This window comes from Mesoplodon mirus, assembly GCF_964341445.2.
Source record: "Mesoplodon mirus genome assembly, chromosome: 12".
Classification (NCBI taxonomy): domain Eukaryota; kingdom Metazoa; phylum Chordata; class Mammalia; order Artiodactyla; family Ziphiidae; genus Mesoplodon; species Mesoplodon mirus.
In genome coordinates this window covers 40,025,498-40,053,067 of record NC_138988.1, presented here as the reverse complement: position 1 = coordinate 40,053,067, position 27,570 = coordinate 40,025,498, and the positions used below count along the sequence as shown (strand labels likewise).

Here is a 27,570-nt window from a genome sequence, read left to right as displayed (position 1 = left end):
GAGCATGGGTTCAAGATTGTTTTTATTTTCAGAGCCTGCAACAGTTGGTTACCAGTGTTACTAAGCTGGTACATTCTGAAGGCCATCCCACCTCCCTTTTCAGGCATTCAACCAACAGAATCCCTACAAACAAGATTACAGACTAATTAAGATGTGTCTCAATGTGTGTGGGGGAAGAGGCCTTCTCCCCCTGCTCCCCTCCTCCCCACATACTTTCTCTAACAAGATTGCTTTATAGTCAAATGCAACTCAAACCCATAACACAGCAACCAGTCATCTCCAGTATCACTGATTCTCTCCCCGCCCCCAGAACAGGAAGCCGGGGCAAGAGGGGAGACGGAATCTGCTGTATAAGAAAAACTTCGCTATACCCCAATGGAGCAAAGATGGTGAGGAAGCCAGCGCCTAAGGGTGGGGATGAGCAGGAACCAAACAGGCCTGTCTAGAATCAATCAACTCAGCCCCAGCTCCTTGGGAGGTGTTCCTTTGAGACCCCTACTTCTGTGGGATGAGATGAGGGGCAACTGGTGATAATCCATCTCTCCCTGTCCCTCAAAACATGATAAACTCAAAGTTTTACCTTCAAAATCCACCACGCTGCCTCCTGAGAAACACATTCTATAGTCATCTCTGCCAGCACCCACTCCCTTCTAATGCCCAGGGCTTCCAGCCCCTCTCCCCAACCTTGGGTGGCCCAGCCAACATTGATTTGATACTCCTTGACTCATAAAATGACTATTTTTAAAAAATTAAAATAGAAGCCATCAAAGAGTATCAGAGTAATAGAAGAAAGACACTCAATATATACTCCCTTCCCTTAGCTGGTAGAGCCCCCCATCCCTGCCCGCCTACACTGGGATACCTGCTCTACCATGTTCCAACACTGACCTGGGGGTGGCCCAATGGAAGCCACCTCAAGTGCTTTCCTGACCATGACTCCTAGACCAGCAACATCACAGTGAGCAGGGTCACCCCAGTAGATCTCAGGGGCCTTCGAGGTAGGTCTGGGAGGTTTAGCTTATGTCCTGCAGCCAAGCCTGAGTCTGGGGCCTGCTCCCACCAGTATCTCAGTCCTTGGCTGTAAATAGCAGCAGCCCCAGTACCGCAGCGCCTCCTGGGGGTGACAGAGTGCCTAGTTCTCTGTCCCACAGTTCATGTCCCTCTTCTTCCCCCTCCCTTTTTCTTTTTTTTTTAAAAATTAAAGGCAGAGGTAGTCCCTGGGATGATAAAACCCCACCTAGGATGGCAGTATTGTAACTTAAAGAAGCAGTTAAATAAAAGTCTCCAGGAGTTGATTACAAAAAAAGAAAGAAACAAAAGTGACTGATAAAGTTGAATAAATTAATGATATGGGTTATCCCACAAAGACCTTTCCTTCGCAGGCTGTCTTTGGTATTTGGCCAGCAGCATTTGTGAGTCTTCTCTCCATTCGGACTCTCCTACCCCTCCCCTCAGGAAAGAAGGCCATTGCCCAACGAGGCCCAGGCGGCTCATCCAGCTGTGGGGGATGAGGAGTCAGAACATCTTGACTTGGTGCTTGGAACTGTGCTGTGGCACTTGACAGCCTTGGCAGACTGTCCTGTTGCAGAAGGAGGACAACTTACAGGGACAGAAGAGCCAGCAGGATGCTCTGGGTTCCAGCCCTGGGAGAGTTGGAGGTAGGTTTAAGACATGGAAGCCTCAGGCCTTCTCTCCAAATGTCACACAGCTGGCCCCTTTGCTCAAGTTTCTCTACAGCAAACAGGGGAGGGGGGCAGGGAGGGAGGCTCAGGCTGCTGCTGTCTGGCACTGAGACCCTCAGAGCTTCTTCAGACGGCTATACATCTCTCTCTTGCTCTTTTCCCCGGCCCAGGTCCGGCTCTTGGTGCGGAACTTCTTCAGGTCTTCTTTAAAGTCCTTGTGGTGCATGGGCCGGTAACTGGGGGGCTCGCAGTGAGACTGGCGGGAAGATAGGGCGAAGTCAGGGCACACCTGCTTCATAAGCACACTCCTGCGCCCTCCCTGCTGGGGGCTGCAAAGCTCTGCTCAGCAGGTTCTAGGGCCCTTCTGTGTGCAGGGCAAATCCCCAGACCCCTGGCAAGAAACACCCATGACCACCAGACATCTGGGTGGAGAGGCGGCCCCTGCCCTTCAGAGAGTCCATCTTACCTGGCATTTCAGGAAGAACTCCTTATATCCGCCCTTCAGGACATATAGCTCCGGGTAGTGGAGTTTGGGGTACTCATTACCAAGCCGATCTCTCTCTCTCACATATCGGCACCTATAAAGGGGAAGGAAAGCCAAAGCATGGTTAGCTCTACACAGTGAAAGCAGTGTTCCTTACACACATCTCCCCAACTTTACCTTCATTCTTGGAAACAATCAGTGTCGACTTGTGATTTCCTGGCCACCTATTATCTTCAGGAATAGTGTTCACAGCCAGTGCCACTGCCTCGTATTGGCAGGTAGATGGTCTCTTCCCAACTTTTCAAGTTAAACAGCCCTAGCAACTGATCTCTGCCCAGCATCTTCCCTGCCACCACCAGCACCTAATCTTCGGTGACAGCTTCTCAGCCAGCTTCCCTCTGCATTCTCCACCCTCCACAACCAGTGTCTCTCCCTTACCTCCTTCTGAGCTTTGTTCCTGTCTCAGGGCACCTACTTGCATCCTGTACCAAAATGGACTATTGTGTAGTGTACTGTATACTCCTGTAGTTATGTGTGTGCAAATGCAGCAAAATATCACCAGTCGATGAAATCAGGGGAAGCATGCACTCTTTCTGAGCTTGAAATGGTTCCAAATAAAAAGGTGGCACAAGAACTTGAACCCAGCCCCATGAGAAAAGTCTCTCTTGGAACCTTCTAGTGAAGCTGCACTGCTCCCTGCCACCTCTGTCCCTGTTTGCTCAGCATTTGTCACAACCATCTTCCGTCTCTCCACTGGGACCTCCCCTGCGGCAGGTCAGTCCTGTTTACTCACTGCTGTACCTTCATTGCCTCAATAGCCCCTGACACGTCCAGGCTGGCAGTCCTTTCTGAAGGGACCTAGCACAGATGGGCAGCTGTTTGGCCCTCCCCCTAGCTTTTTAATACCACCACACACTTCTGACCACATTTTCAGAACCAGTCCTGTCACCATTAGTGAGAGTGTGGAAAGATGTTGTTAGAGCATCAGAGTGTTATTTTAAATCTGCAGTGGTTATTTTATTGTAATTATACTTTCACTTATTTTTGTATAAAACTTATCTTTGTAGTAAACTATAACAGGGCCTTAGTCAACAAAAGCCCTAACAGAAGTTCTTATTAATAAGGGGTGGGGATGGGGGGGCGGGCGGCATTTCTTTTCACCTCTAATGTGGCGAAAACGTGAAGGTAACATAACCCACTCCTTTGCAAACGTGGATTTGACAAGTGTTCGAGAGCATCACATCAAGTTTTGCAGAGAGGACATCACACTTTTCTGGCATTTGCATAAGGAGCAACCACACTATACCTGAAGGATGTCACCTGAGAACAGTAGCCCCATAGGTAGAAATAAGGACAGTGGGGGAAACTGGAAGAGCCAGAGTTTAATTCAATACAAAGGAAGGTTGGACAGTGAGCCATGCCCAGCAGTAGCCAGGACTAACTCAGGAGTGGGGGTGATGAAGCAGAGGCCAGATCCTCGGGGGATGTTGCACAGGGAACACCTGTGTCACAGGCTGGACTGGGGAAGCCAGAAAGCCCTCCACGACGACTACTGTGAAACTGTTAGGGCAAGCCTATAAACTACACTCCAGGAAGCTGTTCATGAAATCAACTGACTGCAAAACAGGTAAGGATTTGAGAGAATACCTGTTACACGTGAATTGATACTTTTACAAAACTAGGTATTTACACACCATGTGTGTAGGCTAAGGCATGGAAATGACATTCGATGTGCAACAGGTGGTCCCACAAAAGCACCACGGGGGCCATGCCCTGGAGCCCACTCACATGCGAGGGCCTCGCTCAGAAGAAAACTCGCAGTGGAACACCACGATGACACGCTTGCCATCCGTAGGTACGATGGGCTTCTTGAGTAAGAAGTCTTCAACCTCCTCTTCCATGTGCAAGTTCACTGCACCCTGTGAAGGCACCAGAGACTCTCGTTTCACACTCGCAGTAATGATTCTTCGAGAGTGGTCTTCAAATGGGCACCCCAAATTCTGTTATGACTGTGTGCACTGTATGAGTGGTATTTGTGAATGCCCGGGACTTTCACAGCCATGACAGTGGCAAACACTAACACTGTATTTAAAGTACCTCCTTACCGTATTTCAACACTATATTATTGGTTAAAAGATTAAAAGGGCACAACCAATTACTTTCTTCCTGGGAAAGTATGTTCCAACACCCACCTAACCAGGCAACTATAAATGTAAGAGGCATCACTAGGCTTGGCACAGACTGGAACATGTTGCCAGAGACTGGCTTCTCCTCATGGCTTCATGTCCAGGCATGGCTTAGAAGTCAGTGGGTACCATTTAGAAATGCCTGATGGTGATAGTGATGGCCTGAGGGACAGAACAGGAAGCAGTTGCCGTACAGTGTGGTAGAGATTAGTGCAGACCAGGGAACATTCTTTCAGTGCACCAGGAGTCAAATGCCTTTCACGCCCACTGCTTCTTTTTACAATTCTCAGAACCAGCATGTGAGCATTATAATGAGCAGCCAGGTGTCACCTCCCCCTTTAAAAAAAAAATCACAGATGTTGTCCAGGGATCCTGCTATGCCTCCAACAGCAGGGCTCGCCCACAAGCCTCAGGAATCCATACCTTGATGTGCCCTCCCTCATATTCATACGGGTATCGGCAGTCAATGATAACAAACTCTTTAATGAGGTTGGCAAACTTGCCACTCAAAACAGACGCTATCTGTGGAGAGAAAGCCAAGGAGAATCAACTCTGGCTGCCAGGAACACGTAGATTCCATGTGTGGCAGGTTCCAAAAGGATGACTTACAATTTCTGGAGAGATGTATTTTAAATCCTGATGCTTTCCAGCAACTGTATGAAAGAGGTAACACTTAAAAAAAAAGAGAGAGAAAGAGAGAGAGAAATACTTATGTTGGTTACTTGTCTAGGCACTTCATTAATATCCTGACATTGAATTTTCACACAGACCTATAAGGCACATTATCCCCATTTCCATATGTCAAAGCTAGGTACCTTGTCCAAGGTTAGCCAGCAAGTAAGCCAGACTTGAATACAGAAACCTCAGGTGATTTCCCTTTTCTCCCGCTTTTGTTAGGAACCCTCACCTCAGCAGCCAGACTGTGTGCAGCACATAAAGGACACAGAGAGGAATGACTTCATTGTTTACCAAGCACCTGCTATGTCCAGCATGGTGCTAGACACTGGAGGTGGAATGAGTGAGGCTGGGCCCAGACTTGAGGGGGAAGGACAGGCACATCAGTAATTACTGACTAGGGCTGACTGGCCGACTCAAGTGCTCACCCAATCCCATGGCCGTATGTGGGGTTATTATGACAAACACAACCAACCACAGCTTCAATTCAGGTGCAAGCTTCTACCAGCAAGGACACACCACACCCAGGTCTTGGCTTGCTCTTCCCTTCAGACTAGAACTGTCTTCTATTTTTTTAAAAAATTTATTTATTTTTTAACATCTTTATTGGAGTATAATTGCCTTAAAATGGTGTGTTACTTTCTGCTGTACAATGAAGTGAATCAGCTATATGTATACATATATCCCCATATCCCCTCCCTCTTGCGTCTCCCTCCCCCCTCCCTATCCCACCCCTCTAGGTGGTCACAGAGCACCAAGCTGATCTCCCTGTGCTATGCGGCTGCTTCCCACCAACTATCTATTTTACATTTGGTAGTATATGTAAGTCCATGCCACTCTCTCACTTCGTCCCATTTTACCCTTCCCCCTCCCTGTCGTCTTCTATTTTTAATCCACTTATTTCTCCCACCTGGTTGAAATATCTAGTCCAGATCCAAACCTTCCCTAATCGCCTAGCTGAGACTGAGACAAGCCTTTTATTTCTTAGTCTGCTGCTTTCACTGTGCTGATGTTTACTTCAATCCACCATGTGATACATGTAGTACATGTCCATGTGGCATGATGTCTTACTGACCATATGTTAAGTGTTTTGAGGGAAGGAACTGTGTCTCATTTTGGAATCTTTGCCTTACACATAATAAGTGTTTCCATAAATGTTAGCTACATTAATATGTAAAAGACTGACCTGGGGACCTTCAAATCATATGTGGCTAAACAAGCTACTACTGACACAGGAATGTGTCACATTTCACCACAGCTCAAAGGCAGCCAACCTGTATCAGGCCATCAGCAGACCTTCCTCTGGACCTCCCTAAGGGCCTTTTCCCTCGAGGGCCATGCTCTTCTGGACAATGGAGAAATTTAGTCTCAATCCTGGACATTCTAAGAGGACCTTTTGATATACAGACTTATATACAGTGAGGCTAGAGGTTTATTTCTGCTTCTTTACACTTTTCTGCAATACTGCTTTTATAATCACAAACACAGTTCCCAGAGAGCCTGGTCTTTGGGTTGGTGTCAAGGCGGCTGGTGGGTGGCTCCCTACTTGAAACCTCTGACCAGCACCAGTAAGGTCTATAGTCCCACAGAGACTGAGATACACCTGATCAAGAATGTGTTTCCTTATCTTAAAAAAAATTTCAAACTGCGTCCCCTTAGTGGGGTGGGGTGGGGGGAACCCCAGGAGCCACTTCAGGGAGGGAGGAAGGCTGAGGGGGGGCGTTTTAGGTACCCCCCTGCCAATCCTGCATCACAGAGCAGTTCTGCGTGCAATTACCTTGGAGAAGTCTCCTATAAGGTCCCTTGGGTCATTATCCAAAATATTCTCAATGGTCCCTTCTGGGGAAGATACCAGGCATAAAGACTGATGTAGAATCTGTAACAAATCAAAGGTGGAGGATGAGGCCAGGCTTCTGAACAGAACTTATGAAAACCTTCACCTGGAACATGTCAGGAAGAAGAGACTGAAATGTTAACATCCATATTTAGCAAAAAGACACCTTTCTTATTTGCCTGAATCTAGAGTGAAAAAAAGAATATGGGTTACTGACTAGGTATACTATTATTTGAACTGAATTCAATTCTAACTGAATTGCTCTGAAACTTCCTTTTTTTTTTTTTTTTTTTAAAAAGGAGGGGGGCTTCCCTGGTGGCGCAGTGGTTGAGAGTCCGCCTGCCAATGCAGGGGACATGGGTTCATGCCCCGGTCCGGGAAGATCCCACATGCCACAGAGCGGCTAGGCCCGTGAGCCATGGCCGCTGAGCCTGCGCGTCCGGAGCCTGTGCTCTGCAACAGGAGAGGCCCACGTACCGCAAAAAAAAAAAAAAAAAAGGAGGATTAAAATTAGGGCTAAGTCTAAAAAAAGGTATTTCTTAGCTCTACCCACTGAGAAGCTCCAGGGTTGCAGTAAGTAGCCCCTAGGTCGGTGTGCTCCCTAAATAATACAGCTGACCCCTGAACAACACGGGGGTTAGGGCCACCATCTCACATCCCTGAATTCAACCAACCACAGATCGTGCAGTACCACAGTATGTATTTATTGAAAAAAATCTGCGTATAAGGGGACCTTCACAGTTCAAACCCATGTTGTTCAAGGGTCAACTGTATTTTCCACTAAAAGAAACCAGAGCTTTTTGATAGACTCCAGGCTGGGACAAGAAATGTACAAGATAAACCTGGAACACTTTGTCATTAGTAGCAAGGAAGCACTCATATTTCAAAGGACACGTCAAAAGGACTAATCGTGGGGGAGTAAGGATTTCTTTTATACACTTAGTGTATTTTATATTTATTTATCTGGCTGCACCAGGTCTTAGTTGTGGCATGCAAACTCTTGGCTGCAGCATGTGGGATCTAGCTGCCTGACCAAGGATCGAACCCGGGCCCCCCGCATTGGGAACGTGGAGTCCTAGCCACTGGACCACCAGGGAAGTCCCAGGATTTCTTAAGTCGTACACAAAAAACACGAAACATAAAAAGACTGATAAATTAAAACATGTTTTAAAAAAAATCAAGAAATTGTTCATCAAAACAACAAGATTAGGTAAGAACAGGCAAGCCAGAGTGGGCAGATATGCATTCTTCTCAATAAAAGATTCATCTCTGAATATATAAAGCATTCCCACAAATAAGAGACAACCCAATAGAAATATGGGCTAGAAACTTGGCCGAGTAATAGAGAAGAAAATCTAAGACCAAGAAAAATAACTATCAGGGAAATGAGAGTTAAAATCAGATACTACACACTCACCAGAATGGCTAAAGTTAAAGGGATGAACAACACCGGATACTACTGGTAAGGATGAGGAAGAACTGGAACTCTCACACACTGTTCTGAGTACAGCCAGCCCTCGGTATCTGTGAGATAGGTTTCAGGGCACCCAAGGATGCTCATGTAAAATGACACATAGTACAGCTAGTGCTCAGTAAGAATGCATTGCAAAGTTGGTTAAGTCCATGGATGCGGAGCCCCCAGATACGGAGGGCTGACTGGACAACCACTTTGGAAAGCTATATGGCAGTGTCTGCTACAGCTAAACACACGCCTGGCCTAGGACCCAGCAAGTCCACAAGAAAAGTGAAAGTGCATGTTTACAAAACAAATTGTGTAAATACCATCAACTGGTATTTGACAAGGGAGCCAAGAATGCTCAATGAAGAGATCAGTCTTTTCAATAATAAATCATGCTGGAAAAATGGAATATAAACATGTGAAAGAATGAAATTAGACCCCTATCTTACACTACTCACAAAAAATAACTTGAAATGGCTTAAAGACTTACATGTGAAACAGGAAACCATAAAACTCCTAGAAGAAAACACAGGAAAAAAGCTCCTTGACATGAGTCTTGGCAATGACTTTTTTAGATTTGACCCCTAAGGCACAAGCAACAAAATAAAAAATAATTGAGACTACATCAAACTAAAAAGCTTCTGCCCATTAAAAGAAATCAACAAAATGCAAAGACAACCTACAGAATTGGAAAAAATATTTGCAAAACATATTATATGATAAGGGGTAAGTATCCAAAATATATAAGGAATCCATACAACTTAACAGAGAAAAAACAATCTGTTTTTTTAAACATCTTTATTGGAGTGTAATTGCTTTATAATGTTGTTAGTTTCTGCTGTACAATGAAGTGAATCAGCTATAGGTATACATATATCCCCATATCCCCTCCCTCTTGCATCTCCCTCCCACCCTCCTATCCCACCCCTCTAGGTGGTCACAAAGCACTGAGCTGATCTCCCTGTGCTATGCGGCTGCTTCCCACTAGCTATCTATTTTACGTTTAGTAGTGTATATATGTCCATGCCACTCTCTCACTTTGTCGCCGCTTACCCTTCCCCCTCCCCGTATCCTCAAGTCCATTCTCTACGTCTGCATCTTTAAAATAATCTGGTTTTAAAACGCAGGCAAAGAACCTGAATAGACATTTCCCCAAAGATACACAAATGGCCAACAGGTACATGAAAAGATGATCAATATCACTAATCGTTTAGGGAAATGAAAATCAAACTATTGTACAATGAGATATCACTTCATGACTATAAGAATGGCTATCATCAAAAGGACAAGAGGGGGACTTCCCTGGTGGTGCAGTGGTTAAGAATCTGCCTGCCAGTGCAGGGTACATGGGTTCGAGCCCTGGTCCGGGAAGAACACACATGCCGCAGAGCAACTAAGCCCATGTGCCACAACTACAGAGCCTGTGCTCTAGAGCCTGAGAGCCACAACTACTGAAGCCCACGGGCCTAGAGCCTGTGCTCTGCAACAAGAGAAGCTACCGCAATGAGAAGCCCAAGCACCACAATGAAGAGTAGCCCCCGCTCGACTCAACTAGAGAAAGCCCACACGTATCAACAGAGACCCAACGGAGCCATAAATAAATAAATTAAAAAAAAAAAAAAAAAAAAGAGGGAACTCCCTGGCGGTCCAGTGGTTAGGACTCCACACTTTCACTTTGGGGGTCCAGGTTCAATCCCTGGTTGGGAACTAAGATCCCGCAGTCCCCGTGGTGATGCCAAAAACAAAAAACAACAAAAACAAGAAACAAGTGTTGGCAAGGATGTGAAGAAAAGGGAACCTTTGTACAATATTGGTGGGAATGTAAAGTGGGATGGCCACTATGGGAAACAGTATGGACATTCCTCAAAAAAATTGAAAATAGGGACTTCCCTGGAGGTCTAGTGGTTAAGAATCTGCGCTTCCAATGCAGGGGGCATGGGTTCGATCCCTGGTCAAGGAACTAACAGCCCACCTGCTGTGTGGTGCAACAAACAGACAAAAAAGAAAAAAAAAAATCAAAAACAGAACTAACCAGGAGCCAACAATTCCACATCTGGGAATATATTAGAAGGAAATGAAAACACTATGTCAAAGAGATATCTGCACCCCCATGTTTAGAGCATTATTATTATTATTATTATTATTATTATTTTTTTTTTTTTTTTTTGCGGTACGCGGGCCTCTCACTGTTGTGGCCTCTCCCGTTGCGGAGCACAGGCTCCAGACGCGCAGGCTCAGCGGCCATGGCTCACGGGCCCAGCCGCTCCGCGGCATATGGGATCCTCCCAGACCGGGGCACGAACCCGTATCCCCTGCATCGGCAGGCGGACTCTCAACCACTGCGCCACCAGGGAGGCCCAGAGCAGCATTATTTATAATAGCCAAGAAATGGAAATAACCTAAGTGTTCATTGATGGATGAATGGATAACAAAGTTGTGATACATACACACACACACACACACACACACACAATGGATTATTACTCAGCCATACAAAAAGAAGGCAATCCTGCCATTTGCGACAACATGGATGGACCTTGAGGGCATTATGCCAAGTGAAACTGAAGTAAGTCAGACAGAGAAAGACAAATAACTATATGACATCACTTATATGGGGAATGAAAAAACTTTAAAAACACAATACAAACCATCACAACAACCACCAAAACAAAAACCAAACTCATAGAAAAAGAGATCAGATTTGTGGTTACCAGAGGCAGGCAGTGGGGGAGGGGGATTGGATGAAGGTGGTCAAAACGTACAAACTTCCGGTTATAATATAAATAAGTACCAGGGATGTACTGTACACCATGATGACTATAGTTAAGCCTGCTGTACTGTATATATGAAAGTTGTTGAGAATAAATCCTAAGAGTTCTCATCACAAGGAAATAAAAGAACTAAAATACCTAGAACTAATTGACAATGAAAAACACTACAATCAAAGTTGTGAGACAAACCTAAAATAGTGGGAAATTTATAGATCTACATAGAACAGGACACAAGAAAAATTAAAACTAACACCAAGGAAAAAAATTTATGGCCCTACTCCATGGCCCAACAAGTAGGGAGCTTAGACTTCCACCCCTGCCCAGCTGTACTTAAGTGTCCCAATCTCTACTCCACTGGGAAGGTGTCAGCAGAGGCCTAGAAGGGAGCCTGAACTCCCAATCCTGCCCAGCAAACATGAGGCTTGCCCCACCCTAGGTGGCATATCAAGGGAACCTGAACTTCCATCCCCACCTTCCTGCAGTACCAGAGGACTGACTGCTAAAACAGAAGAGTTACATAGCCTCATAATACCCAAAGAATATAGATTTAACTGAAAAATCACTTGTCATACCAAGAACCAGGAAAATCTCAGCTTGAATAGGAAACGACAATCAACAGAAAGCCACACCAGAAACAGACGTTGGAATTGCCTGACAAGGATTTTAAAGTAGCCATTATAAAAATGCTTCAACAGGCAATTATGAACATGATTGAAACAAATGAGAAACAAGAACAGTAAGTCTCAGCAGAGAAAAAGAATCAAATGGACAATTTAGAACTGAAAGATACAATATCACAGTCCTTGAGCAACACCCCCCCCCGCCCCGCATAACTAACCTCCTGGGGCTTCTTTGGACTGGCTGCCTCTTTGGGACTGGCCCCAGCCACACTCTTCCTCCGCTTCCTATTTCCACGTGGGGACTCCTCTTGCGATCGGTCTGGTCTTTTCAACGTTGACAGCATGGTGGAGCTACACGTGGAAGGGGAGTCAAACAGCTTGCAACGATTGCCCTTGGTGGGGGTGGGGGGGAAAGAGACCCATTTAATGTATTTCATTAACATACACTCACTTGAATCGTAAAGAGAATAGACCAAGGACTTCCTGGGATGGTTTAAGATTGATCCATCCTGAATTAGGAAACAGACATTGTCCATTTATCTAGTCCCTCGCACACTGTAGACACCAAGTCCCTGGTGTTCAATGAACATGTTCTAAAGCTGACATTATATGGAAATGAGGAAGACTATCCATGCCCTCAAAAGCCTACTGTCTGCACAGGGTCCTAAGAGTCAAATAACTGTTACCTTCCAGCCAGGGACACATTTTTGGCTTCCTCTTCCCTTCTAGTTTATTATTTGCACTTTGCTCGAGCGGCTTGAACAGGCTTTAACAGCCCACTTTAATCCAGAAGGGTGTGAGGTAGCTGGATTATACTATAAATCAGAGCCAGTTAAGGCGGTAAAATAGAGTTGAGTCTAAGTTTGCAGGGGGCAGGGGTGCCTTCAAAACTGTGTTCAAAAGTCCTTCTCTCTACTCAGTTGTTTTTCTTTCTGGATTGTACCAAAGCATTTTTTTTTTTTTTTTTTTTTTTTTTGCGGTACGTGGGCCTCTCACTGTTGTGGCCGCTCCCGTTGCGGAGCACAGGCTCCAGATGCGCAGGCTCACAGGCCCAGCCGCTCCGTGGCATGTGGGATCTTCCCAGACCGGAGCACGAACCTGTGTCCCCTGCATCGGCAGGTGGACTCTCAACCACTGTGCCACCAGGGAAGCCCTGTACCAGAGCATTTTAATTCAAGACTTACAAAGCCAAAGAAAATACAGGAAGATGTGCTATAGTACTTGATCTTTTAAAGACTAATTTCTCAGAGTCTGAGGGCAGCCCACCTGACTAGTGGTAGAGACAGTCTGACTTCAGCTCTCTAAACACATCTCAGCCCGTTCACAACTCAGTGTTCCTTGACAGGGCTTTTCCTTCTGTGCTGAATACACTTTCATACCCTGTAAACCACTCCCTTTCAAGCTGATACTAAAATTTCAGTGTTGCCTCTTCTTTGAAATGTTCCTGATAGTCCCCCAGCAAGTGTGTCACTCCCACACTGGCTCTCCTAGAGACCAAGGATTTTCCCCTTATTTTTCTGAAGTTTATTTTAACAGAAGTTTATTTCAACAATATGTTGTTCAGAAAAGCAAGGTCAGTTTTGTCTTGTTGTTGTTTTTTACCTAGGAGAGCTGGAAGCATTTTTGGGAAGAGGGCTTACTGCTTTCAATAGGATCTCAGAGGAACTGTAAGCTCCTCAAGGGCAGAAACCCCAGTTCCAACTCAGCCCCTAGCAATTGTGAATCTACTATGTTTGTGAAAGGAAACCCCCAACTGTGAAGGGCCCACACATACTATTCATGATTTTTAAATCCAACTTATAAAACTGATAACCTGGCTTCCCTGGTGGCGCAGTGGTTAAGAGTCCGCCTGCCAATGCAGGGGACACAGGTTCGTGCCCCGGTCCGGGAAGATCCCACATGCCACGGAGCGGCTGGGCCTGTGAGCCATGGCCGCTGAGCCTGCGTGTCCGGAGCCTGTGCTCCGCAATAGGAGAGGCCACAACAGTGAGAGGCCCGTGTATCGCAAAAAAACAAACAAACAAACAAAAACTGATAGCCATTTCCTAAGCAATCTCACACTGTATATAATTTTGTCTTTCAAAAGGACCTAGTAAATTTCATCATAACATTTGTATTGGGGTAGCCTATTCCCTCAAAGCTTTGCACATTAATCTACTATAATGTGTAAGTGGCTTCAAAACTGTATTTGTATTGTGATGCTATCTCACTTTCCCTAGGTGTTTGCATAAATGAGGATATGTTCCTGTATAGGCACAGCCTTGCGTCTGACTTTGTTTGAAAGTGTCCCTGATGGAAACAGAAGCCTACAGTCTATATAGATAGGTGGGTATTTAAAAAAAATATATATATATATATAGAGAGAGAGACAGACAGAGAGAGAGAGAGACATTTTGTGAGTTACTGTTGTTTGCCAAGTGTGCTGATGCTAAGGAATGTAAATAAATGAGAATGATATAAAGTAAACAGTCTTCAGACTAAAGGCTTCAGATTGAGAAGGTTTTTCAGGGAATTCCTTGGCAGTCTAATGGTTAGGATTCGGCGCTTTCAATCCCTGGTCGGGGAACTAAGATCTTGCAAGCTGCGCAGCGAGGCCAAAAAAAAAAGACTAACTAATTCCTCTTCAAACGAAGCCTTTCTATCCCAACTTATTCAACCAGTCCATAATATCTATCACAGTCTGAGTCTCCTCCTTCTACTGGGTGTTCTCTGAATGTGCTCCAGTCTCTCCACATTCTCTCAGCTGTGGAAAGTAAAACAATATGGTAGTCCAGTGTGTTCTCTCCTTCCCCATCAGAACAGGGCAGGGCTAGCATCTCCTTTTTCTGTTCTGGGCCAGGGTTCTCCAGTCAACACTCCTAAAGAAGGATAGCCCTATCTGCTACAGAGCCATCGTCTGGGTGGGTACAGATGGTACCTGTAGCAAAAGTCTTTCTATTCCTGCTGCCTGAGATCAAATTCCTTGTCAGATACAAACTGCTCACCCATGAAGCTGTCAGTTAAAATCTAAGCTGATACCAAATCTGACAGAGTTTGAGAATAACTGAGTCTCTTAAATTCAATTTAGCAGATATTTTCCAGCATTAATCCAGTGATCTTAAAGAAGTTAATAGAGAGGTCAGAGTTGTATAGAAAAGACATTAACTGACCACGAACAGTTGAGATGAACTAGAAATTATAAAAACAAGAACTGCATGCATTTTATATTACCCAGACTTCCTCACACACCAATGAGGACAAAAACAAAACCAAAAAAACTCCAAACAAACAAACTTGAAAAAACAGTGTGTATTAACACCAGGAAACACTAGCGACCAGTCAAGGGAAAGGCCCATAGACCCAACCACAGAATCTCAAAAGAAACAATTTTGATTCCTGTGGCTCCCTCTAGACACACCGGGACTTACCAGGTTTGTAGTTCTTCTCATGACAAGGGGAGCTGTCCAGAGGCTTGCCATGCAGGACGGGGTCTCCTCATCATTCTAAACAGAGAAAAACTGCATCACAAAGGTCCAGCAGAGACAACATTGGTTTAACTACTTTAGAATTCTTCCTGTAGAATACCAGAAAGACCTGGATAGGAAGCATTCTAATGTTCACCCCCTTCCCCGTCCCCAACATTTTAAGGTCAGAAAAGAGTAACACTTAACAGTCCCGGTATCTGAGCATGGCTAAAGGTATGCCCCTGAGGGGCCATGAGGAGGCACCGTGTTCTCCTCAGCTTTACACCACGTGACAGCTATTCTTCCACTGTTCCCGATTCACATCTCTTGCCAGAAAAATGGATTGTCAGCTCCTTCAGGGTAAGAAGGATCATATCAGTGTCTTCTTTTGAACTCCTCCATAGGATTTAATCAGGCTAGAAGCAGTCTCAATAAATTCCCAACAAATGAATAAAAATATCTGCCAGTTGGGGGATCACTGTTCCTTTTCAGATGACTTCTCTCCAGGGTAGTTAGTAAATGGATGGGAAAACACACACACATAATACCTTCAGATTCTCTCCATCGAGAAGATCCATGAAGCCATCATCCTCATCAGACAAAGTGGCAGTCACAGGTGACTGGGGCATAAAAAATGGAGTGAAATGCCCTGGTTCACTGCCATCTCTTTCATTTGAGGAAAGCTACAAGACAGAATTCATGGCTTGTTAATAAATAATCAGCTTTGACTTCCTTGGATGGGTCACTAGTTTTTATGAGGAAAACATGTTATATTTTTGTAAGAAGTTTTAGCAGCTCTAATCAAAGGAAAATGAAACCTAAGATTATAAATGAATTGATGTCCACACACAGCTCTGAGTAGAGTCAGGCCAAGTAGCCTTCACAAAGAACTCTCCCCGGGAGCAATTCACCTTACAATGAGATCTGGGGCTAGCCTCTTGTGAAGGACAAGGTTTGTTTTTTCTGAGGATTATAATTGGTGAACAGGGATCAGCATGGGGGTTGTGACAAAGTGATAATCTGCTAAAATGAGGAAGGGTGAGAAGATACCAGGTCGCTATGGAAACCACAAAAGGGACTAGAGAATGCTTCTGTAACTCCAGTTCTGACAGAGGGATATAAAGTCAAGAAAGTTCTAGAAAGTCCACCCTAGGGACTTCTCTGGTGGTCCAGTGGTTAAGAATCCACCTTCCAATGCAGGGGACACAGGTTCGATCCCTGGTTGGGGAACTAAGATCCCACATGTCATGGGGCAACTAAGCCAGAACGCCACAACTAGAGAGCCCACGTGTCGCCAACTACAGAGCCCACGCGCTCTGGAGCCCGTGTGCTGCAACTAGAGAGAAGCCTGCGAGCTGCAACGAAAGATCCCACGTGCCGCAACAAAGAAAGTTCATCCTAGACTTGGAACTGGAATTTAAATGACAGCTGCTCAGTTTTAACTGAGGAATTACTTGTGCCAGACACTAGGATATAACCTTTTATGTATAATCCCATTTAAGCCTCACAATACACTAAGGGTAGTTAATCCTGTTCATTTTATTTAATAAATCAGGAAACAGATGCTTAAGAGAGGTTACCAAGATCACACAGCTCACCTGTTTGACCACAAAGCCCAAGCTTTTCTCCCCACTATACTCTCCCTAAGAGAGACCATTCCTGGAGTCAAAATATAGAGTATATCTCATTAAGCAACCCTATCTTGTTTTTCAGGTAAAACCCCCATTATAAAATGAATATATATTTAGTATAGAAAATTTATAAAAACCACTCAAAAATCTACCATCTAGAGATAAACACTGCTAATACAAACATTGATGATAATGAATTATTTCTTTTCCAGGTACTTCCCAAAGCCAGGAAAAAAGTTCAGAGATAGATTTTTTTCTCTCCCATAGCAACGAATCTCTTTGGGGTATGAATGCATTAATCCTCAAGCAGCCCTCTGCTTTTCTGAGTAGATACCTCACCTAGGGGTCCTCTCTGCAGCTGGCCTACTCTGGTTCAGGCACTAGCTTTGCTTCACAATATAAAACAAGTTCTGGGTTGCCTCTCATCCTCCACAAGTGTACCTGAGCACACCTTGGGCACACTGGCAGTTTTTTAGCCAGCAGAGCCTAGGAGCAGGTAACTCTATCATGGGGCAGCACCCACTGAAGGCTCACCCTATGGTATAATACCAATTTCTGTAACCCAGCTTCTGGCGTCCCCAGGTGCAGATATGCTATAGAAAATGACAATCTCTGGACAGGATCTAATTCTTTCTCCATGATTCCTACACCAAGAAGCCATTATGAGGAAATATAGATGGTGCTTGGAGACTAAAAGCAAGGATACAAAAGAACTACCCTCTGGGACTTCCCTGGTGGTCCAGTGGTTAAGAATCTGCCTTCTAATGCAGGGGACTCAGGTTCAATCCCTGGTCTGGGAACTAAGATCCCACATGCCACAAGGCAACTAACCCCGTACGCTCTAGAGCCCGCGTGCCACAACTAGAGAGCCCATGTGCCACAACTAGAGAGTCTGTGCACTGCAACTACTGAGCCCGCATGTCAACTAGAGAGAAGCCCCGTGTGCTGCAACAAAAGATCCCACATGCCACAATGAAGATACTACATGCCTCAACTAAGACCCAATGCAGCCAAATGAATAAATAAATATTTTTAAAAGAAAGAAACACCCTCTGACATGATCAAAAGCCAAACCATTGCACTTAGCACTGGCTTTCTTTCAGTTTGTACCCTCAGCACCTACAATTAGGGATGGCCAAGTGATTACAGGAAACCCTGGTGCTGTGTTCTTCAGGTGTACACTAGAGATATTTAGTTTTGGATACCCAGCTCTCAGAGGGTTATTGTGTACTTGGGAATCAGCAGACTGTTTAATTCTGGTCTTCATTTATCTGTGTCCTTTGGCAAATCACCCAACCTCCCTGACCACACTTTCCCAATCTGTAAAGTGGGCTAATTCCAGCTACTTCACAGGCTTATGAAGATTAAAGACAGGAGAACATAAACTGCTTTGTGCAAATGCTAGACAGAGTAGCGATACTAGCTGAACCTGAACCTCAGACCGTAAGCCAGATTGGAAAGCTGTATTTTCAGATGCAAGTTCCCAGGAAAACCTGGAAACCAAATGTGGTCATTTTGCTCAAGCTGGGCCTCTCTAGTCCATAGCTATCTGTCAGATCATCAGTAGGAAATTAGGAAGTAATGACAGTCTCTGGCAAGTAAATAACTGTGGGACAAGTGGCCCCAAATACTGTCAAGTAGCCTTATAGGCAATGGGTTCACTGGGATACATAATAGTTCTTAATAAACCAAGTTTGGAAGAAGACAAGTGCTCTCTCCAAACAAAATCAGTCTGGGAAGTACCTCTCAGCATTCAGGACGCGTTGTAAAAGACAAGTTTGAAGTAAGACATACAATCCCACCATACATACATTCAGAAGAATGACCCAGGACGCCTGCAGAATTCCCATAATTGACAAGGTCAAATATTCCTTGCTCAAGTCCAATATTTCAAACATATCACCTCTCACTTCTGCTTCTGCCTGTCTGCTCTCCAGACACAGCAGAAACACCAAAAATGTGAGCCTAGTTTCAAAAAACAAAGTCAAGGTAAAGACAGCAAGAGCTACTGCTTCAACTCCAGGTTAAAGAGGGTGCTTTCATCTCTTCCCATCAGGAACTCCCAGGACTATGAAAGCCAGAGCACGTACCATCCGAGCTGGGGCAGAGTTCTGCCTCTGTGTGAAGAAATCTTTACCCTCCTGCACTCCATGAGCATGCAGGCAGCCTCGAGATGCAGGTCTTACTGGCTTCTTAAACTCAAAGGCTTCCTGCAAGAGAGTATAAATTGAGACATCATCCACTGTCTATGAAAAACAGCTCTAGGGTCTCAGCTATAGCTTCAGGAGACAAGCAAGGGAGTGGGTATTGATCACCTGCCTCCAAACCCATTTCTGATCTAATTCCAATACTGGATCTGTGTAATTAAGAATTTCAAAGATTCTGTCAAAAGCTAACTACTGATACAGCACTTTTTTCTCTTACCACAAACACTTTATTTCCTAATAAACACATGAGTATCTGCCAGGTACACAAAACACTATGAGTTAAAAACTAAATCAACAACTTTCTATCAACTATACTTCAATTAAAAAAAACTTTCTAAAATCGAAAGCAATTTCATTTCAATATAATTGAATAGGAATAAAAACTTTTCAGTCTAAACTTAAAAGAGGCCTTTATATTTTCCATCTTCTTCCTACCAATAGGAGATAATTAAGTGAAAAACACTTAAAGTTACTGCTTTCCATACTAAAAGCAATGGGGAAAAAAACTAATGACAACATGATGACTATAGCTAACACTTCTGGATGATAAGAGAGTAAATCCTAAGAGCCCTCATCACAAGGAGAAGTTTCCCCTTTTCCTTTCTTTTCCTTTTATTGTATCTATATGAGAAGATGGATGTTAGTTGAACCTACTGTGGTAATCATTTCGCAATACATGTAAATCAAGCCATCATACTGTATGCCTTAACTTTACAGTGATACATGTCAATTATTTCTCAATAAAATGAGAAAAAAAAACCCCAAAACCCTTCTGGTTTATTCAACCACATGGATGAATCTCACATAATGTTGAGTGAAAGCCAGAAGAGATAGAATACATACTGTATGATTTCATTTACTTAAAGTTTAATAGCACTAATAATTCCCCTACCCTAAAATATCCACTGAAGAACTTGTTAAGCACAGCTAACATCACAGAGTATTTACATGCCCATACAGTGCTTTCAGTGCATTAGCTCATTTATCCATCCGATCATCCCCACTTTACAGATGAGGAAACTAGGCCCATAGGTTAAGTGATGTGCCGAAGATCTGGCTTCGTAACCCGACTGGACAACTCCAGAGCAAGAGCTCTTTAACCTATGCTGTTTCCCCTCCAGAATGAAGCTCCAAGCAGGCAAACCTGGGAGAAGCCAACCTGGGGTTGTGGGGAGAGAGACCAGGCATGGGTACAATAGCGTTAGACTGCTTGGTTAAATGTACTACACAGAGGGAGATGTAGTGTTCTAAGCACTCAAGGCAGGAACTCATTTCTGTACTTCCCTCAGGACATCTTGCAAGTTGCCAAAGGAATCACTGGGAGAGTTCATGGAAGCAGTAGGTTCTGGAAGTATTAAGTCTGGAAGATTATAAGAAGTATGCTATGGAAATACATAGATATGGAAATACAGTGAGAAAGAAGACCGGGAAAGTTGAGCTGATTCACTGAACTCTTTTGGTGCCTACTCTGTGCAAGGGGCCCCGCCAGGTGTGAGAAAAGCCAGGCCAGGGAGTTCTTTGACTTTTGGCTGCACCACTCCAACTCACCCTCTAAGCTACCATTTCAGTTACTCTGAGATCCCCTGGGACTTGTTGGCTCTGTTCTTTCAAATACTGTCAAGAAGCCTTTCCCTAAACTTCTAACTCATCCCAGGGTCAGCACAAAGAGGCAAGGAAGGCCTGGCCAGACCCTTCCAGATAAAGTATTCATGGATATAATTCCTCCTCAGAGCTACCTTCTGAGCAACTCTTACCTGCCAGGAACCATTTGAAATGCTTTATCTACATTATCCTTATTTAATTCCCACAATAATCCTACAAGGGACTGTTACTCCTATTTCACAAAGAAACAAAGAAGCCTAAAAAAAAGCCAAGGTCACAGCTAGCAAGCAGTAGGATTCAAATCTAGGTTTTTCTGACTCCAAAGACCATCATGACTTTGGTGAAGGCTTAGTCTCCCAGGAAGCAGCCAGCCCAGCTACTTCTCCATAAGCCATGAACACTTGTGGGTTTGACCTCTGCCCCCAGGTGAGTAGATTAACGCCACACTCACGTTTTCCTTGTTCTCATCCTGGTCAATTAGCTGAAAGACATCACGGTCAAGAGAATCAGAATGGCTCCTCTTCAGAGCTGGGCTACACCCCAAGAGCTTCTGCTATCAAAGTGAAAAGAGGAATTAGGGTACATAAATGAAAATTCAATGGAAACTCAGTTCTAAAGGAAAAAACATATGGTGGTGGTGGGTTGGGGAGACCTAGCCCCTCATACACCACAGTGGGTAACCAGTAAATGTGGCTAGGGCTCCACCTTGCAAGAACACAAGATAGAAGTTCCCACTACATGGATTTACACCTAACTTCACAACATCTACAGCCCTCTCAGCAAGGACTTAGGTACCAAATCAACCCCAAAATAACATCACTACATAAAAAGAACCCCCTTCCTGGTTGGATAAAACTCTAATATTTAGAGATGGAAGAAAAAGCCCTCAAGAGGTAGCCATTATTGAAGTTGCTTTAGGTAGAGTGTTTTGAATGTTTATGAGATAAAGTAAGGAAAAGCAGTCTGTATAAATTAAGGTCTACTATCAAGGTTATACTGGTAGCTAAGGGGCAGATAATAGGTATTGGCTCAAAATAAACAAGGGAACTAACTTACAGGCAGGGAATTTATTCTCCTCATGGGATTTTCAAGGCTGCAATGAAATCAGAAAGTAAATAATGAGAATAAAGCAAGTAAAGAGGTATACATATTAGCAGATGCAAACCTACAGATTGGTGGGGTGAGGGGAGAGTCAAACATTCCCATTTTAGGCAAGATGGAAGAATAGATTTCTGAAGCTGTCCTGTTCTCATAAACATACCCACCGCTGGGCTTCTAGTGAAAAAAGCAAGCCCAGGTCTTCTTTTAAAATATACAAGTTCTAGGGCGTTCCCTGGTGGCCTAGTGGTTAGGATTCTGGGCTTTCACTACCATGGTCTGGGTTCAATCCCTGGTCGGGGAACTGAGATCCAGCAAGCCCTACGGTGCAGCAAAATAAAACAAAACAAAAACCAAACAAACAAAAGGTTTTCTTAAGACAATGATGTCAGAAGTCGGAGCAAGGATGTGGGTGAGACCGGAACAGAACACCAAATTACAGCTAAAACAAAGGAAGGGAAGTTCTGAAAACTGCTGACACAAACTACTCATTCTCAAAAGATACCAGACTGTTTATAGGATCCAGGGATCTTACTAGGGATAGCTAAATCCAGAGCTCCAGCCCAGAACATGAAGAATTTCATTAAAAATATTAAAGTTTTTGGGGCTTCCCTGGTGGCGCAGTGGTTGAGAGTCCGCCTGCCGATGCAGAGGACACGGGTTCGTGCCCTGGTCCGGGAGGATCCCACATGCCGCGGAGCGGCTGGGCCCGTGAGCCATGGCTGCTGAGCCTGCACGTCTGGAGCCTGTGCTCCGCGGCAGGAGAGGCCACAACAGTGAGAGGCCCGCGTACCGCAAAAAAAAAAATTAAATAAATAAATACATAATTAATTAAAGTTTTTCTAAACACAAATATTTAAAAGCAGTGAATACATACTTTTCTTTACTATCCAATGGCCCAGGAGAATCCAGACAGAAGCCTGTGGGAAATTACAACAAACAAACAAACAAACAAAACACCTCTCAGGATTTAATACATGATACACCACTTTGTCATTGAAATAAATAAATAAAACTACTAGTACTGTTTCTTTAAGGCCATCAACAAAGGCTCATGGCTTGGACTTTTGCCAGAATTGAAGTTGAGTCTCTATGATTGCCAAAACTTCGTATTTGTAAAAGTCTAAATATTTTCATAGTATATCTACTCATCCTTTCCTACTTGCAAATACCATCATGGAAAATAGGATTTGAGGAGAGTGAATTAAACCAAACCTCATGACTTATTTACAAAACAGAAAGAGACTCACAGATGTAGAAAACAAACTTATGGTTACCAAAGGGGAAAAGGAGGAGGTGGAGGGGATAAATTAGGAGTTTGGGATTAGCAGGTACAAACTACTACATATAAAATAGATAAACAACAAGGTCCTGCTGTATAGCACAGGGAACTATATATATTCAATATCTTGTAATAACCTATAATGAAAAAGAACTATATATATGTATAACTAAATCACTTTGCTGTACACCAGAAACTAACACAACATTGTAAATCAACTATACTTCAATCAAAAAAAAAAAAAAGTTCCTAAACCAAACCTCATGATTGCTTCGTTATTCAGATAGAGGTTACCCAGGCTAACTTTCTGTGAGTTCCAACCACGGAAAGAATAGGTACTCGTTTTCTGGAATAGTTTTGGTTTCAAATATCTTATATCCTGTCAGATCATGTGCACAACTCAGGGGGTTGGAAAATACAATTATGTTCTCTGACAAGCAAGGCAAGTATTTATTGCCTTCAACAAAATAACATCAAGTGAGGTGCTCAACTCACCAATGGCAGCAGAATAGAGGAGACACTGCTCAGCGTGGCCCAGAGCCACCAGGGCCTGCCTAGCGCACACCTTTCCTCCACGATGTCTAAATAATCGTACAGGAAGTTAGGTGTTACTGCTCCTGACATTCTCCCTTGCCACACTGCCACAATCCTATCCCTGGTTCTTAAGAAGCCTACATTTTAAGACTTTTGCTCTTGCAGTTCCCTAACCTAAAGCATCTGTGCAAATATACCTTGCAGTAACATGAACTTACAGATTACAATAAAATGCGCTAGCACGGTTTCTCCATAGCAGGCTCACTGAAATAATTTCATTATACTTCCAATAATTTGACCCAGCATTTTAACCAGTAAGATTTCCTGAATGCCAGGTAGAGTGGTATGGTTAATTTCACACTACTACTCATCCTCAACACCAAACACAAGCCATCTCCTTGTGGCCACTTGACACGTTTCTTCTCTTCATAAACTGCCACAGGGGCTCCTTTGTACTGTTGTTAAGGGTGTTTGTCACTCAATGCCGGACTTTTCTGTTTACTATCTCAACTCACCAAACTAAGTTTCTAGGTGAAAGCGCACATTTCAGCAAATTCCAAGTATTGCTTCCCACACGGCAGACACATGATAAAAATGTTTAAGACTAAAAGAATACCTGAATCAGTTGATTCGGAGGAGCCCATTCTCTGCAGACTGCTATTCCTCACCTCCAGTGGCTGTTCATACTCACTGAAACCAAGAAAAGTAACTCTCTCTATAGCTCTAGGACATAATTAAAAGGTTACATACAGGAGACAGGCCATGACATGGCAAGTTGCCATGCTGCCATCAACCATCATTACTTTTACGTCACACCACGGAACACTTGGCCACCCAGAACACCCAGTTAGCACTTGAGCATAAAAGGAGATGAGAAAAGAGTGGGTTGGCATGGCCTGGGTCACACTAGAGGACAGGACGACAAAGATGACTATTGGAGTATTTCCTGAAATGAGAGCATGTGTTCTAGGTACTGAGCTAGGAGCAGGGGTGAATAGGACAAGTTCCTGCTTTTCAGAGATTGGAAAAGACATGTGCTTATTTAGAAAATGTGACGTCCAAGATTGAAGAGAAAGCAGTTTCACCAGAAAAACAGTGGGATGCATTTTTTGCAATAAGGAAAAGAGCAGGGAGATTTGGGGCATGGAAAGTTGAATAAAAAGACCTGGTCTTAGGAAAGCATCGGGGTGGATATCCGGAAGGTGCACGGGGCGAGGGATTGCGACGATTTTGCAAACGCCAGGAAAGAAAATGTCACGTCCCTTTGCTGAAAAGGAAACAAAGCTCACAGGAAACTAAGCTCCTACGAGGTGGTTCAGCAAAGGGTGGAAGTGAGCGCCTAGGAGGGCATGCTCTTCCCGCGTGGAGGGAGATTTCAAAGAGCTTCCTGGGATAGGGACAGAAGAGCACAGGGCAATCCGAAAGGGGTGGCGAAGGTGGGGAGTCGGGGCAGACCCCACCCCCTACCGGGCCCGGCTCGGGGCTGAGGGCGGCCCTAGAGGGTCCGAACGGCCTCTCCCGCCCAACATTCGGCCTGGGGGGGGGGGGCGGGTGCACGTGGCGGGCCCCTGCCGGTGGGGCCGCCCCCAAGCGGCGGACAGGCAGGTCTCGCTCTTCTCCCGGCCGGTTTCCCGGCCCGATCTACCCGAAAGCCGTCTGGGAGGCCAGCGGCCTGAGGCACCGCTCTTCGGTCCCTCCTCACCTGCCCAGTCCCTGCAGCTGGTCCATGGTGACCGTCAGGTTGGTGACAGGCGACAGGCCCCCGGCGGCTGGCGTGCTGAACAGCGCCTTCACGACGGGCTGCGGTGCGGGAGGGGGGCTGCAGGCGAAGAGCAGGCGGCGGCGGTGCGGGGGCTCGGGGCCCAGTTCCATGGCGGCGCCCTGCCTCCCAGGGATCCTGCTCCCTCTTCCTCCGCCTCCGCCGCGCCCGCCCCGCCGGCACTAGCCTCGGCTGCGCGCTCAGCTGCCGGCGCCCGCGGGTCAAACACAAACACGACCCAGCGGTTCAGGGACGCTGCTGCCGCGGGCAAGCGAAGAGGACGGGTGGGTGTCCGGACTCGGAAGGCGCCAGCCACAGGCGCGAGGGTTTCCCTTCACTCCGCGAGGCCGGCGGGCGGGCGCCGGCAACCTGAAGATTAAATCCAAACAAGCGGGGCAGGTCTGGGAGGGAGAGCGGCTAGACCGCGAGGCCACGGCCCGGTCTCACACTCTCTTCACTCTTCTTTCACTCTCTTGCCCAGCCCGGGAGTGCAGAAAACCAGGCCGACCTTCACCCCCCCCGCCGGGCTGTCGCTGCCGTGGTGGCCTTTCGCGGTAATAGCTGCTCACTGGGGCCTGCCAATGCCCCGCCCTCCCTTTCCTAGTTGGCGCCAAACGGAATCCACCAATCAGTAACCAGTTCTCCTCCTCGCACAGGAATGGCAGCTAGGCTGGACCAGTGAGAGGGGAAGAAGGAAGCAGCTCGCAGGACTCCGCGAGGTTACCCCTCCTCAGAAAGGGGAGGGGCCTAGAGGGGACCCGAGCTCCTCTGAACCAGAGGGGCTCGGAGGTCAATGAAAACTCCCAGCTGAACCTGCGAGGCGCCGGGGGAGACCGGAAGCACCTCTTGACCCATTGCATGCTGGGAAGCGTAATTCCCACAGCCAGCGGCAGTCCAGTCACTACTTACCCCCGTTAGGCCAAAGCTATATCGGCCCCCCGTCCCGCGCTCCGCAAGCTGAGGAAATGTGGAGGGTGGAGAAGGCCGTCCGGGCCCCTCTCCCACCCTGGGCCTCCAGGCCCTAATTTTATCACGAGAGAGGGAAGTGAATGACCCAAGGACTGGGCTCTGCCTCCTGAACACCAGGGCCCAACTCTGGACCGCTGACTCCTGTCCAACCGGTAGTTCTGGCCATGAGCCGCTGACCACAAGACTTAACCCTACGGCCTGGACTGTGGGCCTCGGCATTGTTTGCTCACCTCCATTTTAGCCCTTGTATATTTTCTCAGAGTCATTTCCTTCTCTCCCACCCTTTCTTACCTCATTGGGATAGCAATATCGTAAATATAATAATAACTAACGCTTATGTAGCGCTTAGGTCCCCGTGTTCCACGGGCTTTATCTATTCGTTTAATTCTTTTTTAAAAAATTTATTTATTTTTGGCTGCATTGGGTCTTCGTTGCTGCGCGTGGGCTTTCTCTAGTTGTGGGGAGTAGGGGCTACTCTTCGTTGTGGTGCACGGGCTTCTCACTTCTCGTTGCTCTAGAGCGCAGGCTCAGTAGTTGTGGCGCACGGGCTCAGTAGTTGTGGCTCATGGGCTCTAGAGCTCAGGCTCAGTAGTTGTGGCACATGGGCTCAGTAGTTGTGGCTCACGGGCTCTAGAGCGCAGGCTCAGTAGTTGTGCACGAGCTTAGTAGTTGTGGCTCATGGGCTCTAGAACACAGGCTCAGTAGTTGTGGCACATGGGCTCAGTAGTTGTGGCTCACAGGCTCTAGAGCGCAGGCTCAGTAGTTGTGGCACATGTGCTTAGTTGCTTCGTGGCATGTGGGATCTTCCTGGACCAGGGCTCGAACCCATGTCCCCTGCATTGGCAGACAGATTGTTAACTACTCTGCCACCAGGGAAGCTCTAATTCGTTTAATTCTTAAACAGTTCTATGAGACAGGAATTGTCCCCATTTTATAGATGACCAGATTTGTTGTTACATCCCCCGTACCAGTGGCGACTCCTAGAATGAATGATTTTATGAGAGAGGCAGAGGTACAGCAATCAATCCTTAAGAGGACTTGTCTTTAGATAGCATGTTTAGAGCAAATACTCTTGCTTATTTAGATTGTATATTTGTTTTAGGTATCTGGTTGAGATTATGACCACTACCTCTGTTTTGGACCTACCGTTAAATTCATTAAATATTTCTTTAAAAAGCTTTTGCTTGGGCTTCCCTGGTGGCGCAGTGGTTGAGAATCCGCCTGCCGATGCAGGGGACACGGGTTCGTGCCCCGGTCCGGGAGGATCCCACATGCCACGGAGCGGCTGGGCCCATGAGCCATGGCCGCTGAGCCTGCGCATCCGGAGCCTGTGC

At 45.6% G+C, this 27,570-nt stretch overlaps 1 protein-coding gene across 3 annotated transcripts; it reads right to left on the bottom strand.

The window, feature by feature from the left end:
- CDC25A (cell division cycle 25A) lies at window positions 1-25,873 on the bottom strand. Of its 3 annotated transcripts, none has more exons than XM_082637150.1 (15): window positions 25,211-25,867; window positions 24,125-24,198; window positions 22,570-22,612; window positions 21,651-21,687; window positions 21,046-21,147; window positions 18,876-18,995; window positions 15,703-15,837; window positions 15,119-15,193; window positions 11,930-12,103; window positions 6,805-6,903; window positions 4,962-5,024; window positions 4,776-4,874; window positions 3,955-4,085; window positions 2,149-2,260; window positions 1-1,938 (listed from the first exon to the last, which is right to left on the bottom strand). In XM_082637150.1, the coding sequence occupies exons 1-15, from the start codon at window positions 25,378-25,380 to the stop codon at window positions 1,798-1,800; spliced, it is 1,575 nt and encodes a 524-aa protein (XP_082493276.1). In that variant the 5' UTR covers window positions 25,381-25,867; the 3' UTR covers window positions 1-1,797. The 3 variants fall into 3 exon arrangements, with proteins under 3 accessions (XP_082493276.1, XP_082493277.1, XP_082493278.1); XM_082637151.1 differs by having other exon boundaries at window positions 21,046-21,144; XM_082637152.1 differs by lacking the exon at window positions 18,876-18,995 and having other exon boundaries at window positions 25,211-25,873.
- Window positions 25,874-27,570: the final 1,697 nt, after the last annotated feature.

Coding starts and splice junctions, on each gene's coding strand:
- CDC25A (XM_082637150.1), bottom strand. CDS start 25,380: ATGGAACTGGGCCCCGAGCCCCCGCACCGCCGCCGCCTGCTCTTCGCC. Junction 22,613..24,124: donor CTCCGAATCAACTGATTCAG/GTATTCTTTTAG, acceptor AATTTCCCACAG/GCTTCTGTCTGGATTCTCCT. Junction 18,996..21,045: donor AGGATGAGAACAAGGAAAAC/GTGAGTGTGGCG, acceptor ACTCTCTTGCAG/GAAGCCTTTGAGTTTAAGAA.